Consider the following 18,728-nt stretch of genomic DNA (forward strand, 5'->3'; position numbering starts at 1 on the left):
TATCTGGCAGTCGCCCTCCTCCGTCCCGCCTACAGCGCGCGGAGTTGAGAGGAAGTACTCGGTCCCCCCGAGGGGCTACGAATACCTGTATGTTCACCCGGCTCCGGACTCTCTAGTTGTCCAATCTGTCAATGACCGGGAGCGACACGGCCAGCCCGCCGCGGCGCCAAAGGCGAAGGAGTCCAAGCGCATGGACCTGTTAGGCCGGAAAATTTACTCAGCGGGCGGCCTCCAACTCCGTATCGCCAACCAAATGGCCTTGCTCTCAAGATATACATTCAACATCTTGGGCTGCCTAGCCAAATTTGCAGAGCTCACCCCGCAGGATTCCCGCAGGGAGTTCTCGGCACTGCTGGAGGAAGGAAAGCTAGCTTCCCGTACCTTAATTAAGGCAGCGGTAGACGCAGCGGACTCGGGGGCCAGGACCATAGCGTCAGGGGTAACCATGCGACGCATTGCATGGCTTCAGTCCTCTACTCTGCCGCCGGAGGTCCAGTACACGCTCCAGGACCTTCCTTTTGAGACGCAGGGTCTATTCTCAGAAAAGACTGATACCCGCATTCAAACCCTGAAGGACGGCAGAGTGGCGATCCGCACATTAGGGATGCACACGCCGGCCACCCAAAGGCGTCCCTTCCGGCAGCAACCTTATCGCCCCTTCCAATACAACAGACCTCGCCCGCCTAACAATCGGCGCTCGGCCCCCTTCCGCCGCAGACCATCGGGCGGGCGGCGGAACCAAGCCCAGGGATCGTCCAAGGCCCCTCAGGTCCCAAAGACGGCCTTTTGACGAGACGCCCGAGGGCCGCTCACCTGTCTCCAATCAGGATCCACCCCTTCTGTTTTCCGATCGCCTTTCCCGCTTCCTCCAGGCGTGGTCATCTGTAACATCAGACAGCTGGGTCCTCAGCACGGTCCTGTACGGCTACCGCCTACAGTTCATTTCGCCTCCTCCCACCCACCCTCCCTGTCCCTCTTCAGGGACCCCTCTCACGAGCAAGTCCTCTTACAGGAGGTCCAGTCTCTGTTGAGCGTGGGTGCCATCGAGGAGGTGCCTCCCAGCAGGCGAGGCAGGGGATTCTATTCCAGATACTTCCTCATCCCCAAGGCGAAAGGCGGCCTTCGTCCCATCTTAGACCTCCGGGAGCTCAACAGATACCTGTGCAAGCTCAAGTTTCGGATGGTGACCTTGGGGTCCATTATCCCTTCCCTGGATCCTGGAGACTGGTTTGCTGCCCTCGACATGAGGGATGCCTACTTTCATGTGGCAATCTACCCCCCCCACAGACGCTTCCTCCGCTTCCTGGTCAACGGAGCTCATTACCAGTTCGCAGTGCTCCCCTTCGGCCTCTCCACCGCGCCGAGGGTATTCACCAAGTGCATGGCGGTCGTCGCCGCAGCCCTCCGCCGTCGTCGCATCCACGTCTACCCATATCTCGACGACTGGCTGATTCGGGGCCGCTCCCAAGCACTGGTGGCGAATCAAGTAACCGAGATTCTACATCTGTTCCGGTCTCTCGGCCTCCTTGTCAACACCAAGAAGTCCCTCCTAGTTCCAGCGCAAAGAGTGGAGTTCATAGGAGCGGTCCTAGACTCCAATCTGGCCAGAGCGTGCCTCCCTCGCACTCGGCACGAGACGTTGGCCTCCCTCATTCGGGCACTGCAGGCCTTTCCGACGACAACGGTGCGATCCTGCCTCCGCCTCCTCGGTCACATGGCAGCGTCCACATTTGTGACCGCGCACGCCAGGCTGCGACTTCGCCCATTCCAAATGTGGCTGGCGTCGGTGTACCGTCCTCATCGCGATCCCCTAGACATGGTGGTGACGGTGGCAAAGCCCGCTCTCCAGACGCTCACCTGGTGGCTGGACTCAGAAACGGTCTGCGAGGGAGTTCCGTTCCGCCCGCCTCGCCCGTCAATCACCCTGACGACAGACGCCTCGGCGCTCGGCTGGGGGGCTCACGTAGGAGACCAACACACCCAGGGTCTCTGGTCACCCCAGGAGCTCTCCCTCCATATCAACGTCCGAGAGCTGAGAGCGATCCGCTTCGCTTGTCTCGCCTTTCGGGCTCACCTGCAGAACCGCTGTGTAGCGGTCTACACGGACAACACCACAGCCATGTTTTATGTCAACAGGCAGGGCGGAGCGCGGTCCTCCCCACTTTGCAACGAGGCATTGCTCCTCTGGGATTTCTGCGTAGCCCACTCGATTCGCCTCGAAGCGTTTTTTCTGCCGGGAGCGCAGAACACGTTGGCCGACCGCCTCAGCAGGTCCTTCGCCTCTCACGAGTGGTCCCTTCGCCCAGATGTGGCTTATTCCATCTTCCAGAGGTGGGGCTTTCCCCAGATAGACCTCTTTGCTTCCCGGACCAACCGCAAATGCCACAGGTTCTGCTCCTTCCAAGGCCAAGCTCCAGGCTCCCTCTCAGATGCGTTTCTCCTGTCATGGACAGAGCCTCTTCTCTACGCGTTTCCTCCGTTTCCGCTCGTCCACCGAGTATTGCTCAAGATCCGGAGAGACAGAGCCCGCATCATACTCGTCGCTCCGGCCTGGCCGAGACAGCACTGGTATACCCTGCTGCTCGAGCTGTCGGTTCGGGAACCCATTCCCCTTCCGCTGTGGCCGGACCTCATAACCCAGGACCTCGGCAGGCTTCGTCACCCGAACCTGCAATCGTTGCATCTTACAGCTTGGTTCCTGAGTGGTTGACCGACGCAGAGAGGGATTGCTCCGCAGCGGTGCAGCAAGTGCTGCTCGAAAGCAGGAAACCTTCAACGCGAACTACTTACCTCGCCAAGTGGAAGCGCTTTGCCCTCTGGTGCGACCAGAGAGGTATCAACCCTTTCTCGGCCCCCATCCAGACTGTCCTCGACTACCTTTGGTACCTCAAGGGTCAAGGTCTTGCAATCTCGTCCCTCAGAGTGCACCTGGCAGCGCTGTCAGCATTTCGACCAGCTATAGGAGGTCGCTCGATCTTCTCCAACCCGATGGTGTCACGATTCCTTAAAGGGTTAGACCGTCTCTACCCGCAGGTGCGGCCTCCTGCTCCGACATGGGATCTTAACCTGGTCCTCGCCCAGCTCATGGGCCCACCCTTCGAGCCCCTTGCTACTTGCTCTCTCCTCCATCTTACCTGTAAGACGGCCTTCCTCGTGGCGATCACATCCGCCAGACGGGTCTCAGAGCTCCGCGCCCTGACGGCGGGTCCCCCATATACCGTCTTTCACGGGGACAAGGTGCAGCTTCGACCACACCCGGCCTTCCTCCCGAAGGTAGTGTCAGCTTTCCATCTCAACCAGGAGATCTTCCTCCCGGTCTTCTTCCCGAAGCCGCATGCCTCGCCTCGGGAACAACAGCTGCATACCCTTGACGTCCGCCGAGCGCTCGCGTTCTACATCGACCGCACGAAGCCCTTTCGGCGTTCGTCCCAGCTGTTCGTGGCAATAGCTGACCGCATGAAAGGCGAGCCAGTCTCCTCGCAGCGGATTTCTTCCTGGGTGACGTCCTGCATCAGAACGTGTTACGAGCTTGCTCGCGTTCCCCCGTGCCGACTCACCGCACACTCCACGAGGGCACACGCCTCATCGGCCGCTTTCCTGGCCCATGTCCCCATCCAGGACATCTGTAGAGCGGCCACCTGGTCTTCAGTCCACACCTTCGCTTCCCACTACGCGTTGGTGCAGCAGTCTAGAGATGACGCAGCCTTCGGCTCTGCGGTATTACACTCCGCCACGTCTCATTCCGACCCCACCGCCTAGGTAAGGCTTGGGAATCACCTAACTGGAATGCATAGGAGCAATCACTCGAAGAAGAAAAGACGGTTACTCACCGTAGTAACTGTTGTTCTTCGAGATGTGTTGCTCCAATCCATTCCAGACCCGCCCTCCTTCCCCACTGTCGGAGTAGCCGGCAAGAAGGAACTGAGGAGCGGACGGGCCGGCTGGGGTATATATACGCCGCCATGGCGGCGCCACTCCAGGGGGCGCCAGCCGGCCCGCCGGAGTTGCTAGGGTAAAAATGTTCCGAGATGCCGTGCACGCGCGGCGCGCACACCTACATGGAATGGATAGGAGCAACACATCTCGAAGAACAACAGTTACTACAGGTGAGTAACCGTCTTTTCCACATATCAATTTTCCAGAGCCACAGAAGGTGTCTAAGATTTGTGGTAAACCAGACCCATTAGCAAGTCGCGGCCCTGCCATTTGGTCTCGGCCGCCCCGGCAGCCTTCACCAAGTGTATGGCAGTAGTAGGGGCTTTTCTGAGAAGGAGTCTGTGTTTTCCCATATCTCGACAATTGGCTGATCAGGTCGGTCCCGAGCTCAGGTGGAGCCCGACATCGACCTCATACAATCCACCTTCCAGGCTTTGGGTCTGGTGATAAATGTACAGAAATGGACCCTTATTCCTGTGCGAAGAATAGAGTTCACTGAGGCAGTTCTCGACTCGGTGTCGGCGAAGGCCCTTCTGGAGCACTGCTGCTTCTGTACGATCTGGGCCCTGATAACCCCCTGCAGACACACCCATCACAACTCCTCGGCCACATGGCATCAGGCACGTACATGGTTTGACACGTGAGGCTGAGACTCGGACCTCTCCAGCCTGGCTGGCTGCGGTGCACTCCCCTTCCAGACATCATCTGGGCACAGTTCTCACCGTACCAGCTTGAGGCCTGGAGAGGGTATTTCCCTCAGATGAAGGAACCGATTTCCCCTCCCCCCGAGACCTGAACCTTGTCCTCACAAAGCCGACGGGCTCAGCCTTGGAGCCGCTAGCAGCATGCTCACTGCTGCACCCTGTGGGAGGATCACGTTTCCGGTGCCAAGCACATCGGCCAGGCAAGTATCAGAGATCCAAGCCCCGCGGAGCCCCTGGACACGATCCCCTTTAGAGACAGAGTCCAGCTACGCCGACATCCAAAGTGCCTCCCAAAAGTGGGGTCCCCAGTTCCACTTGAACCAGCTGATTTTTCTCCCAGTGCTTTACCCTGAGCCGCGCGCAGACTGGGCAGGACAAGGCCTGCACTCGCTGGATGTCAGACGGGCCCTGGCAGTTTACATTCGGGGACTAAACCCTTCCCGTAAATCCCTGCAGCTTTGCCTAGCACTAGCGGGAAGAACAAGGGGGCTCCCCATCTCCGCTCAGAGGATTGTGTCTTGGGTTCCATCGCGCACCCACGTGTTTTCCGACCTCACGGGGATTCCCCATATGCCAAAGGTCACTGCTCATGTCACAGGCTCTCAGGTCTCTTCAGCAGCCTTTCTAGCGTCAGTCCCTACTCAGGATATCTGCAGCGCTGCGACCTGCTCCTTGGCGCGCACGTTCTCAGCGCGCTGGGCTGTCACTCAGCAGGCCAGGGACGACACATGCTCTGACTGTGCTGTGCTGCCGTCAGCTTGTCCTTGAACTCTGGGCCCCCCTCCGGTACCGCGGCTTGTGAGTCACCGAAATTGGAATGGACACGAGCGAGCACTCGAAGGAACGAGGGTTACTGACCTTCCTGTGACTGTTGTTCTTCGAGGTGAGCGCCACACGTCCATTCCGACACACCACCACCACCTCCCCCGGCCCCGCTCTCGGAGTGGTTCACTGGAGGGGGAGGCACAAGGAGGGGTAGGAGCAAACAGCCCCTCAGCGGGGAGGATGGGGGGTGGCCAGAGAGACCAGGGCAGAGAGCAGCCCCCTGGTGCCCAGCAGCCCCGGCTGCCCCTGCTCCTACATTATTTTAAAAAATATAAATCCGCTTACAAAGCAGGTGTGGGGAGGGGGGCAAGACTTGGACCCATACTAGGCACCACCAAAAATTGTATGAACTTGCCACCGCTGATCCTGGGGTGGGACTGTGAAGTCCCTAGAAGGGAGAGACAGTTCCTGCATGCAAAGATGGCTGGGATTCCCCTCCCTGCCCCACATACTGTAGAGAAATCTCTGTATTAACTATCTACATTGCATCTTGCATGATGTTATTTTGTATTTCATATGACTTGGCATTGGGCCTCTCTATTTCACTTGGTATTGTGCCTCTCTATTTCCATACAACTTTGTATTAGATCCCTATATAGAAAATTGGTAGGAAACTTTGTATCAAATAAAAGCAGCAAAGAATCCTGTGGCACCTTATAGACTGAGGCTTTGGCTACACTTGCATTTCAAAGCGCTGCTGCGGTAGCGCTGCCGCGGCAGCGCTTTGAAGCGCTAAGTGTAGTCAAAGCGCCAGCGCTGGGAGAGAGCTCTCCCAGCGCTGTCCGTACTCCACCTCCCTGTGGGGAATAACGGACAGCGCTGGGAGCCGCGCTCCCAGCGCTGGGGCTTTGACCACACTGGCGCTTTGTAGCGCCGCAATTTGCAGCGCTGGAGAGGGTGCGTTTTCACCCCCTGCTGCAGCACTGCAAATTTGTAAGTGTAGCCAAGGCCTAACAGACGTATCAAATGTTATAGCCCCTAAGAATAGTACAGTTAAAGTAAAAGAAACATGTGCCTTTTTGCTAGAAGTAGAATAAGATCTTCCCCCCACTCTGTAATCAATTGCCCTATTGACTGAATGAGGTGTGAATGAGTGAGGCTTGGAAGACACCCACCTCCAGACAGCGACAACAATTGCAGAGGGAATGGGAGCCAGAGCAAAGGACAATACAACTTGTCAAGTGGGCCCAGCAAAGAAGCGCAGACATACTGACGGCCTCAGGGATTAGAAGCCAGCACCTTCTTTAGAAAACACCCTCTTTTGAGCAGCATTGGGACAACACCCAGAGAAAAGCAGCACAAAGACCAACGGACACAGACCAATGGACACAGACCCAGATTTTGAATCTGGTCTAGATTTGCATAAGAGGGAAGCTGCTATAAATGTGAGGTGTCTTGCAGAAGGACCCCGGGTCTCGTCTTGTCACCATCGGAGCATCGATCCGGATCGGCAGAAGCCCGGCTCCACCCCTCCCCCATCTAACTCACCTGGCCAGTGCAGTTAAGGGGAGCAACTAGTTGGTAACAACAGCAAGACGGAGTGTGTTTGTGTCTGTGTGTGTGTGTGAATGCATGACTGTGAGATATCTCATATGCATATCATAGAGTATTAATTAATACCTGTATTACTAATAAATGTGGCCTTTTGCCTTAATCCCCCTGAAAAGATCCTGTATAGTACTTTGAGTACAACAATACTGTCCCTTCCCGCATAGGGTGGCACCTGGTATTGGTCCCCTGGAAAACACTGGGAGATGGTGGCCACCTTTGCTAAGGGCAGTGCTGCTGTCCCTACAAAGGCTGTAGGGGAAGTGGGAGCCATCTTAACTGATGGCAGGCTCATCGGTGCTGGGGGGCTGTTGGTTTGAATGCAGAGAGTGGATGGAGGACAGCACCCAGGAGCATGTCGGTTCCCTGCAGCAGTAGAGCATGAGGGCGACTCTTGGGGGATGCAGGGTGGAGTCTGGGGGCTCAGGACTCAGCAGCGTAGCGCGAACTTAAGGCAATTTGAGCAAAAACACAAGCCAGCAATATAGGAGGAGAACCCTGGGGTAGGGAGTGGGCTGGTGTGTGTTACAGAAAGAAGCTGCATCTCATCACTAGCAGCTGCCTCCTGTACTGAGCCAGCTCCACGTTTGCTTTTCAGGCTTTCATACCCTCCAGGTGAAGTACGGCTGTGAGCTACGAGATGATGGCACCATTGGGGGGTTTGAGCAGTACGCGTATGATGGGGGAGACTTTCTCAGCTTTGATACAAAGACCCACACCTGGGTAGCAGCAGCCAGAGAGGCTGAGATCACCCAGCACAGATGGAATGAGGATAAGGCCTATCTTCAGCAAGAGACAGCCTACCTGGAGCAGGAGTGCATTGAGTGGCTGCAGAAATACCTGACCTACGGGAAGGAGACGCTGCAGAGAAGAGGTATGTGGGGGGGTATCTCATATCCTTTCCGGCCAGAGCAGGCAGCACCCTGGCAATGGAGCACAGGGGGCAACACAGCCCTGGCCTATAGCTGGCACAGCCACGCTCTCACATGTGATTCTGATACATGCAGCCACAGCACAGCCACCCTGAAGGGCTCAGACGTAGGGGTCTGAACAAGGTCGGATGTATCACTGGCCTCGTGGGGGGGCTCAGCTGTTGGGTTTCCCCATGCAGGGGACTGAGCTGCTGTCGCCCCAGGGGACCCAGCTCAGGGAATTCCCTGTAACTCCATCTTTCCTTCCCCCCAGAGCCACCGCGGGTGCAGGTGAGCGACCGGCCGAGCCGGGACGGGCTCACCACCCTCTCCTGCTGGGTCCATGGCTTCTACCCACGGAGCGTGGCCGTCATGTGGCTGAGGAAGGGGGTGGCCGTGCCGCAGGAGACAAACCGTGGGGACGTGCTTCCCAGCGGGGACGGGACCTACCAGACCCGGGCCACCATCGAGATCGACCGCAGCAGAGAGACCGATTATACCTGCTGCGTGGAGCACCCCAGCCTGGCGGAGGATCTGAGAGTGCCCTGGGGTAAGGGGGGGATTGGCCCTGGCAGGGGAGGCGGGTGGGGTATGGGGCAGTAATGTGGGGGCAGGGTGACTGACTCCTGTAATGGGGAAAGGATTTGGTGGGGTTATGGGGCACTGATGGTGGGAGGATTTGGGAGACACAGGACTCCAATGTGGGGCGAGGCGACTGACCCCTGTGATGGGGAAAGAGGGCTGGGAGGGCGGGGGTTATGGGGCACCGATGGGGGGTGGGGTGACTGACCCATGTAACAGGGGAAGAGGGTTTGAGGTTCCCCTGCTCACTGGCCCGTTCCCGTTTCAGCGCCCAAGTCCAACGTGATGCTGATCGTGGGTGTCGTTATTGGGGTTCTCGTGCTGGTCGCTGCCATCGCTGGAGCCGTTGTCTTCCTCAGTAAGTGCTGGGTGGGGTCCCAGGGAGCTGCCAGCCTTAGGCCGTGGTGACAGGCCCATCACCCTAGCGCCTGAGCTGGGGGCAGATCATCTGGCTGCTCCGCACTGGCCGGGTCCCTTCACACACCCCTAAGAGTGGCAGTAACACAGACCCCAGCCTGAGCCCTGTGTGACTGCGCCCCGTGACGGGAGCTGCTGCTGGGCCCAGGGCAATCCACGGGAGAGGGGGGCAGAGGGCAGAAGGGGCAGTTTGCCCCAGACGCCTCATTTGAGAGGCCCCCGAACCTGTGGAATTTGAGCGAGTGGTGCTGTGACCTGCATGTGGGGCAGCATCACCCCTCGGCACCAACCCTGAGTGGCGCTGGGACCCTGTGCACCAGGTGGCAACGCCCAGAGCAGGGAGCAGGGTCCAGCCCTGCAGGACAGGAGCCGCCGCTGTGGGGTGAGTGCAGGGCGGGCCCACTCCGCAGTTCTCCCTCCCGCCCCGGGGCCTCCCTTAAGTGCTTTTACACCCTTGGAAGAGTGGGGGGCCTTCAGATTTTGCCCCAGGCCCCAAAACCTCTGTGTGGCCCTGGCTGGGCCAGACTCATCCACCAACCAGAAAGCCACGGAGGGGTGCAGGTGATACAGATCCCAGTCGTGGGTCAGTTCTGAGTCCCAGAGCTCTGTGCTGAGCCGGGCGCCACATTCTTGAGCCGTGGACACAGATTGGAGCCAGTTCCTGCCCCAGGAGCGGCCGCACTCACTGCGATCTGCCTTGTCTCCGCAGGGAAGAAGAACAGCGGCTACAAAGCAGCTGCAGGTAAGTGCTGAGCCCTCCCCCCCCACACACACACACCCCCCATCCCTGTGTGACCCAGTACATGGCACCCTGGGGCCAGTCCCAGGAGACCTCCCCCAGCCCCCCACAGCCTCTCGGAGCCTGGGGAGCTGCAGCAGCGGGACTGGCCAGTGACCCTGGGTGCTCTGTGTAGGTCGCCCATCACCGTGGTGTCTGGGCACAACAGCAAAACACCAACACTGGCTCAGAGTCACTGGGGTGTGTACGTGTATAACCAGTGTGGGGCGGGGAGAGGAGAACGGGGACCCTGCGTTCCCGAGACACTGACCCCGGCTTCCTTCTCCCCCACAGCTCACGAAGGCTCTGCCAGCTCCGGTAGGTGACGGGCGGGAGACGCTAGCCCAGGGCACGGGCTGGGGCCTGAGGACTCGGTGGGGAGGCACAGGACATGTTAACACATCCCAGGTTCCCTCTGTGGGGTGGGGGGTCCCTGCTGTTTCGGTGACACGGGGGGGTTGGCTGCATGGGGAGATTGACCGGCAGAGCTAAATTATTCAGCCACAGCTGTGCTAGCCGATTTCCCCTGATTAGGCTGAGTTCAGAGGAGCCTAGGGGAGTTACTGGGAGTCAGTGGAGTGTCAGCACCCAACTCCCCTCGGCTGCGTTGAAATTCCCAGCCCCGGTCTGCGGCAGCCCGTGACATTGGTAGGGGCGCACACACCTCGTGCCAGACCAGCCGTGTGTGTTTCCCGTGGGGTTGGGCTGCGTCTGACCCCTCGGAGCAGCATTTCACCCTGGCGCTGTCTGGCCTGGGTCTAACCCCGCCCCCTCCTGCTGCGTCTGGGAGCTGGGTTTGGCGCGGATGGGACGGGACGTGTTGCACACTGAACAGGGGGTAATGGAGGATCCGCAGCCCCACTGGTTATAATGGGGTTTGGGCTCCTGAGAGTCCCACCTCCGTAGGTACAAGTCCCCAATGGGGGGCGGCGCAGGGATCTGAGCTTCGGGGAGCAGTAACCAGCCCTGGCTCCCGCTGGCTCACCCTGCGCCACCCCTCACATCGGGGCAAAGTGCAGCTGCTCAGCTGGGGCAGCGTCACCCCCACCCTGAAACAGGGTAAACACTGACAGGAGGAGCTGGGCGGGGATCAGGACTGGAGACGCTAACACCCCCCTTCTCCTTCTCCCTCCCAGGAAGAGATCAGGGATTGGATGCTGGTGTCAAGGGTAAGTGAGGGGGAGACCAGCCAGGGGGATTCAGTGGGGGGAGACCTCTGCCCAGAGTTCCCCGGGCCCTGCCCCTCTGACCAGCTGGCCCCAGGGAGCCCTGCCCTGATCTCCCTGCAGTGGGGGTGCTGAGTGCGGGGGCAGGTCTGAATTTCCCCTCTGCAGGGACTCCGGGAGGGGGTCGGGGTGTCCCTGGCTCTAGGGGAAGGGGTCAGGATGCGTCACAGATGCTGTGCTGGGCGCCGGGAGCAGTGATCACTGTCGCTCAGTGGGACGGTGATCGGCTTTCCGGTCTCCTCCCCCTCAGCCCAGCCAGAGCTTCACCCCGAGCGCCAGATGGGCCCAGTACCGTAGCTGGCACCGCTGGGTCTGCTCAGCCTGACCCCGGCGCTGACTCTCCCTGTCTCATTTCTGCAGCGTAACGGAGCCCGTCAGCCCCTGTGCAGCCGGCTGGGGGATCCCAGACACGAGAGACCGGAGCAGATCAGGCTCCTGGGAATGGAACAGCTCATCAGCACCTTCCACAACCTGCTTAAAGCCTTTGCCTTGATTGTACCCGAGCTAAACGCCCGGCTGCGAGACAGCAACTGCGGCTTTCACTTTAGAATTGAAACCTCTGTGGCTGCAGACGGCCAGGGATGGTCGGGGTCACTTATTGTTTGATTGCTACAGAACTAGCTTGTTTTAAAACTTAAATCTATGAGGATCTTGTTTGTATAGAAAAATAACCAGGGGTGGCTAGAGTGAATTGTTAGCGATGGGCTGTACCCAGCACACACTGTTCTGTTTGCTTTGATTGTAACTTAGCCCCAGTTTTCAGTTTCTGTGGTGATTAAGATATTGTTCTTTTTACTGCTGCAGCTTCCTGTGTAATGGAATAAATCCTGAGTCACTCCTTGTCTACATTACAATTTGCACTGGTGTAACCATAAAGGTGTGTAATTAAACTGAGTTAGTTAAATCCCTGTGTAGACCAACACGGTCCGTTGTAGAAATGGCATTTTTTTTTAATTTAAAGTGATTCCCGAGAGACTCTTAAGCAACACCAGAAAAAAGCCACCTCTTCAACTAGAATCAGTGTCCATTACCTGATCTGGTTCAAGTTTGCGTGTAGACAAAGCCTAAGCTGGCACCAGTTCTGCTCCCAAATGGGTCGATTTTGTGTGTGACGGATGTAATTTATTTTTTTTTGATTGGTTAAGGTTTTAACAACTGCTTTAAATAGTAACACTGTTAATCTCTTGGCGATTTTATGTGGACACAATAAATGAGTTTGGTTTTTAATCTCTCTCCTCAGCCCGTTTGGAGATTCTGTATCTGTGGTGGGTCAGGGAATGGGGGCGTATCGCAGGGCTGGGGAACCAGAGGTGCCTGGCAGGAAGGGGATGGTGGTAGGGGGGTGAATAATGGGTGTTGGGCAGGGGTGGGACTGGGCAGCAGCAGTGCTGATAGACACAGGTGCCCAGAACTGCCCTGTCCTGAGTGACAGGGTGACTGATGGGCTGACACAGGCCAGACTTCCCCTGTTGAATGCTCATTGGATGCAGGGCAGAGATGAGGGGTCATGAACATTACAGGGAATTTGACCCAGAGGGAGAGTTCCAAGAGCCCCTAAGGGATTCAGCATGAGATGCAGGAAGTTGTGGCCACCAGTGCTCTAGGATCCAAGTGCCATATTGCCCCAAGTGGGGGCACATGGCCTGGGTGATGCACGCAGTAAGCCCCGGCTAGAATAGGGTTCCGATACTGTAACAAAGATGGGGGGTGTCAAGACTGATTCCCCACTCTGAGTGCAGAAGGTGGGGACCCGCAAGGACTCTTAACATTAATACTGGCCACTCCAGGCTTGTATTAAACCCCCAAGGTGACAGCTTCTCTCTGATCTTGGATGGGTTGATGCTGCCACACCCAAGTGCAAAACCCCTTTGAGAGCCCAGGAAGGCACACCCTCAAGCCTTTTCTCTCTCTCTCTCTCTCTCTCAGATGCATGCACACATGCCTGGGGAAGAGCCAAGAAAGGGAGGGAATCAGCTGTTGCCACCAGCTACTTAAACAACATGTGCGCAAACCTCTTAAGACACAAAAATCCAATTCTGTTCTTAAAGGTAAATTTTAATAATAAAAAAGAAAAATACATCTGGAAACTCACACTATTGATAGATTTTTAAAAGAGCAATTACAAGGATTAAGCACCAAGAATAGCTCTCTTGAGGTCCAGCTTAAAGTTTACAAGAAAAATAAAAGCACCTGGGGTTAGTACAGAGGAATCCACAAGCCATAAAGGAATAAAAGAGATTAATCGCGCCTTCCTAGACATTCCCTGATCTACTTACGTATCTGGGTTTCAAACGAGCAGTTTCTAGGGATACTGATTTTTTTCATACCTGGCCCAAGTTTCTTATAGCATTGCTGCTCTGTTCCCTCTCTCCGGGAGAACAACAACAGACAGATAAAAGGGGAGTTTTTTCTTAATTTTAAAAAGTTCTAGCCTTCCCATTGGCTCCTTTGGCCAGGTGACCACTCCCTTCCGTTTACCTATGCAAGCAGTCAGACTTTTTAACCCTTTACAGGTAAAGCAAGTAGAGAACTGCTACTAAGAGGGATTTTATAGCTACTGGGTGTCCATAAAAGGGACCTTCCCCCGCTTCATTTATCTTGGGGGGGCTCTGAAACAGCCCTGCTCAGGGTTAGAGGACCCAAGGCCAGCTGTAGATGGTGAATTTTTCAGAGGGCAGCAACTCAGCTGCAGCCATCCCTTCCTGTAGCTAACAGGTTCTGCGGGGTGGGTGTATGGGACCAGAGTGGGTGTCTGCTTTTACCATTCATTTCTCTTACCCCAATAAATACCAGTGTGTGATGGGATCCCCCTGGGGTGCAGCCTGGGACTGTTGTGCCCCCTGAACTCTCTCCAGCCTGGGTTCTCTCTCACTGTGCCCTGCTAGTGACAAGCAGCAAACTCCTCCAGGTGCTGTTATCTCTCAGCATAACCATATGTGGAACCCCCTCGCCCAGCTAGATTGTGTCAAAGTTAGACTCAGGACTCACAGTTTGTCAGACCACTCTGTTTTATTAGCACAGCGCTCTGCTAATAACACCCAGATAATGTGAGCACCATGCAAGACACAAACTATCTTATTTAAAGGGTGAGAACTTAACAAGATAACAAAGGAAGCAGAATCAGATAAGTTTACCTGGGCTAGGCATGCATAGCTTATTTCCTTACTAACTATTACCCATCTTCTGTTAACGTTTCGCCATTAGCACCATTGTTTATGCCTAATGTTTCTTTTCCTGGCACCTGTATTTCAACATTTCTTATTTCTGCTTAAAGGTACATACAACATTTCTTTAATCCATTCTTATTTTTACAATATAATTCATTCTACTTTCACAATTGCATGTGTCATGGACTCACAGATGGTGCCCACTCGTGGCCCCGTGCGGTCAGTGGGGGGTGCCCCTTTCAGGGCGACAGCCCTTCTCGGGGGGCCACTCTCTCTCAGGGTCAGGCCCCTCCACCTCCTGGAGCCGCACCTCCCTGAGCCTCAGCACGTCTGTCTCTGCCGTGGGCCCCCCCAGGGAGTCCCCTCGCTCTGGGCCCCCCAGGGCCTCCTAACCCCTGAAGGAGATGATGCCCCCCCGTGCCCTGTTCTCTAGCCCGGAGCGACTCTCCCCCAGCGTAACACAGGAGGTTTATTGAGGGTTGAACCCAGCACAGGAAACTCTCAGGACCTCAGGCCTGGCCTCCCTCAGCCCAGCACGTCCCAGTCCCCCTGCAGCCAGGTGGGCTCTGCCTGCTCCCCCTCTCCAGCCCAGAGCCCCGCTGCTTCCCAGCTGGGCCTCCGATATCCCCGGCCCCAGGCTCCCTCTGTCCATTGGCTTCTCTCCAGGGAAACAGGGTCGCCTGGGCCTCCTCTCCCCTCTTCTGTCCTCTGGCCCCTCTGGCTGGAACCGGCTGGTCAGGTCACCGGGGTCCTCTCCCCGCAGCCCATTGTCCTCCCACTGGCCAGAACCGGCTGTGACTCCTGAGCTGGGTCACCAGGTCACCAGGTCACCAGTCGCTGGGGTCTCCATCCTCCAGCCCATCGGCCGGGGTCCCGAGTCCCCTCTCCGGTCCTGTGTCCCAACGAACTCCCTCTCCCCTCCCCTCGTTAAACCAGTAACACCCGGGGACACTGAGTCCCAGCCCCCTGCCTGCAACCCACTGGAAAACAGAGAAAACAAGAAAAAAAAACCACTTCATCACAACATGGCTGCTCCCAGAGCCACTCATGAATGACACAGTGAGGCAGCAACCAGATCTCCCCAGCTCCCAGCACTGTATCTCAGGAATATGCCATGTATATTATTAATTGGTTTGCCACTTCATCACTGGAAAGTGGAGCTACACCAGCCTTTGATAACTGAGCAATTTACCAGTCACGTCAGGCAAACTCACTGGTAAAGTTAAACAGGTCAACAAGTTTATTGGCTACAAAAGATTGATTATAAGTGATAGGCAAAAAGTCCGAGTTAGTTACCAAAAGAAAAGAAAATATAAGCCCGTAGTCTAAACTCTCAACCCTATTAGACTGGGCAGCAACTAGATTAAGCAATTCTTCTTCGAGTGATTGCTCCGGTGTATTCCACAGTTGGTGTGTGTGCTCGCCACGTGCACCGGTGCCGGAAGTTTTTCGCTCAGCAATACCTGTACTGGGGGAGCACCACTGCGACCCCTGGAGTGGTGCCTCTATATCATGCTATAAGGGGGGGCTGCGCTCTCCCCCCACCCTCAGTGCCTTCTTGCCGCCAGTGAAGGTAGTCGGAACTTCGTGCTCCAGCTCTGCTGCAGCACTTCTAGCCTTAGTAGTACAACTCTTCTTAGTAGTCTGATTTTCTAGTTAGTTGTCTGGCTTGGGTCGGCACTGCTCCCCTGCTAAGAAGCAAGAGAAGACTCTGCAGCGCCGAGAGAAGGATGGGGTGAGGCTGCACCTGAGCTGAGCAACCCACAATCCCCCTTGGGACCCAGACCTCCGACTCGCGCTGAGCGGAGTAGTGCGGTCCCTTCTGTGCGTGCCTCTCCTTCGGTGAGGATACCGTCGACGCTGGCGGCAGCGCAGGCAGCGCGTGACATCCTCGCCTTCTGTTGCCGACTGCGCCACCTGAGACAGGCCCTTGCTCCAGAGGGAAGCTGCCGCTGGGAGCTCATCGACCCTCCCCAGTTCAGCATAGTCCCTGCTCCGAGGCTGAGGTGCCTACATGTTCTGTGAGGCCATTTCGTAGCCCGCATCAGACTCTGAGTCCCACCCCCTCCGCATGCAAACCACTGGGGAAAACACGGAAAAACAAGAAAATCCCCCACTTTGTCACATCGTGCTAGGAGTTATCACAGAGGTTGGCAACCTTTTGGAAGTGCTGTGCCGAGTCTTCATTTATTCACTCTAATTTAAGGTTTTGCATGCCAGTGATACATTTTAACGTTTTTAGAAGGTCTCTTTCTATAAGTCTATAATATAAAACTAAACTATTGTTGTGTGTAAAGTAAATAAGGTTTTTAAAATGTTTAAGAAGCTTCATTTAAAGCTAAATTAAAATGCAGAGCCCCCCGGACTGGTGGCCAGGACCCGGGCAGTGTGAGTGCGACTGAAAAGCAGCTCACGTGCCGCCTTCGGCACCCGTGCCACAGGGTGCCGACCCCGGGTTCTCATTTATCCCTCACCACAGAGTGGGCGGGGGTGGTTAATTCATTACATTAAGAAAGTGCTTGGAGACCCTGGCACGAAGGACAGGTTCTTGGGCTCCATACAGGGGTCACGGGAAGGTCTCGGGCCTGGGGGCTGCAGGAGGTCGGATGAGATGAGCTCACCGTGCTGTCTGGCCTTAGAATTCATGTAATAAATATGTCTCTAGAGGAGGGGTCAGAGATAGGCAGAGAATGAATGTGTGTGTTAGTTAATTGCTGCTCTTGATCATTAAAGCCCCTGGGGCCAAGTTCTCAGCGGGGCCAAACTCCCACCCACTGCACCCATTCACTTTCCCTGGCCAGCCTACCTAGCTACCGGTGACGAGTGACAGGTCTGTGTGTTGCTATTGGCGGGGACATTCCCCTCTCAGCCAATCCCTGCAGGCGGGAGGTACCCGCTCCTTCCTAATTAGTAATGAAAGCGCTGCCAGGGATCAAGCAATTGTTTTACTTTCATAACTGACTTGAGGCCAGAGGGACCCTGCCAGGCTGGCGGAGCCGGCGCTGTGAACTGCCCGGCCCGGCGGGGCCAGGGTTCAGCCCTGCTCCCACTGTTAGTAGCTGGGCATTGGCTTCAGTTCTCGCACTGCAGGGACCAGATGGCTGGCACCTGGCTGCACATGTCCCAGCCAGACGATGGGGGAAGGAGCTAATTCCTGAAATGGATATGGGGGCAGTGATGGCCCTGGCACTGCGCCTGCTGCTGCTGGGGGCTGTGCCCAGCCAGGGGAGCGGCTCCGGTGAGTATGGGGGGGGGGGGGGTCAAAGCCCCCAGGCTGGGCTTGGGGTGTGAAATGGGCAGCCAGTCCATGGGGGTGCAGGGAGGGGGGAGATGGAGGTGGGGGTGGCAGTTCTGGGCTCTGCGTTCAGACCAGAGCTCAGCCTGGTTCTGGCTGGCGACTGACAGTGATAACCACGCTGCACACTCGCCCAGAACTGTGGTTACTGTTACCGAACAGTTACATTGCCATAGTGACGGGCGAGGGTCCAGGCCCTGTTGTGCCAAGCACTGCACACGCTGACGAGCCCGTCGCTGCCCCAGGAGGCTCCCAGACTGTGGGGGATCCCCAGTGCCAGGCGCTGCCAGGCTGTGTGTGTTTCATTCCCCCATATCAGGGCAGGGGAGGGCTTTGGGACATGATTCCTGTTTGCAGAACTCCGGCTGTAAGGCCGTGGCTATATAGAGAGCTTACAGAGGCACAGCGGTAAGCTCTCTTGCAGAGCTGTTATAAGCCAATGGGAGAGAGCTCTCCTCTCAACATAATGCACCCTCAGCAAGTGGTGCTGTGTAACCCCTTTGGGGTTTAGAGAGCATGGACCCTTTACATCTTTTTCCTACGGGGGGACGGGGAGCAGTAGAGAAAGGAAGGAAACTCCAGGGCGTGGCTCTGGCGCTCCAGAGAGGGAAGGGCTGAGTGTAACTGTAGCACCCTCGTGGTCTCGATGGAGTCTGCTCTGCAGGCAGCTCTGGCCAAGAGGAGGCACACGCAGGAACGCAGCAGGAGAAATCCCATCTTTTCATGTATTTATACCAGCTCCTGTATTTTCCACTCCATGCATCTGATGAAGTGGGTTCTAGCCCACGAAAGCTTCTGCCCAAATAAATGTGTTAGTCTCTAAGGTGCCACAAGGACTCCTCGTTGTTTTTGTAGGCTCTGAAGTTTTACGTTGTTTTGTTTCTGAGTGCAGTTATGTAACAAAACAATCTACATTTGTAAATTGAACTTTCACAATGAAGAGATCGCACTATGGTACTTGTATGAGGTGAATTGAAAAATACTATTTCTTTTGTTTACAGTGCAAATATTTGTAATAAAAAATAATATAAAGTGAGCACTGTACACTTAGTATTCTGTACTGTAATTGAAATCAATATATTGGAAAGTGTAGAAAAACATCCAAAAATGTTTAATAAATGTCAGTTGGTATTCTATTGCTTAACAGAACGATTAAAACTGCGATTAATCACGATTAATTTTTTATCCGATTAATTTTTGAGTTAATCGCATGAATTAACTGCAATTAATCGAGAGCCCTAATTTAAATAGCTGAAATCATGACATTTATGATTTTTAAAATCCTATGAGTGTGAAATTGACTAAAATGGACTGTGAATTTGGAATAGCCCTGCACATC

General features: G+C 55.7%; 1 protein-coding gene across 2 annotated transcripts in view; it reads left to right on the forward strand.

Annotated features, from left to right (window-relative positions):
• Positions 1-18,728, forward strand: part of LOC120393308 (major histocompatibility complex class I-related gene protein-like) — a 112,430-nt gene that overhangs the window by 25,872 nt on the left and 67,830 nt on the right. Inside the window, exons 3-9 of one of the 2 annotated variants that reach the window (XM_039517841.1) lie at positions 7,612-7,887; positions 8,199-8,474; positions 8,775-8,864; positions 9,633-9,665; positions 9,996-10,019; positions 10,838-10,870; positions 11,288-11,376. In XM_039517841.1, the coding sequence (XP_039373775.1) occupies positions 7,612-7,887; positions 8,199-8,474; positions 8,775-8,864; positions 9,633-9,665; positions 9,996-10,019; positions 10,838-10,870; positions 11,288-11,292 (737 nt within the window). In that variant the 3' untranslated portion in view covers positions 11,293-11,376. Of the gene's footprint in view, positions 1-7,611; positions 7,888-8,198; positions 8,475-8,774; positions 8,865-9,632; positions 9,666-9,995; positions 10,020-10,837; positions 10,871-11,287; positions 11,377-18,728 lie in introns of those variants that run through there. The other variant, XM_039517840.1, reaches the window with a different exon arrangement.

Source organism: Mauremys reevesii, unplaced genomic scaffold, assembly GCF_016161935.1.
Source record: "Mauremys reevesii isolate NIE-2019 unplaced genomic scaffold, ASM1616193v1 Contig18, whole genome shotgun sequence".
Lineage (NCBI taxonomy): Eukaryota > Metazoa > Chordata > Testudines > Geoemydidae > Mauremys > Mauremys reevesii.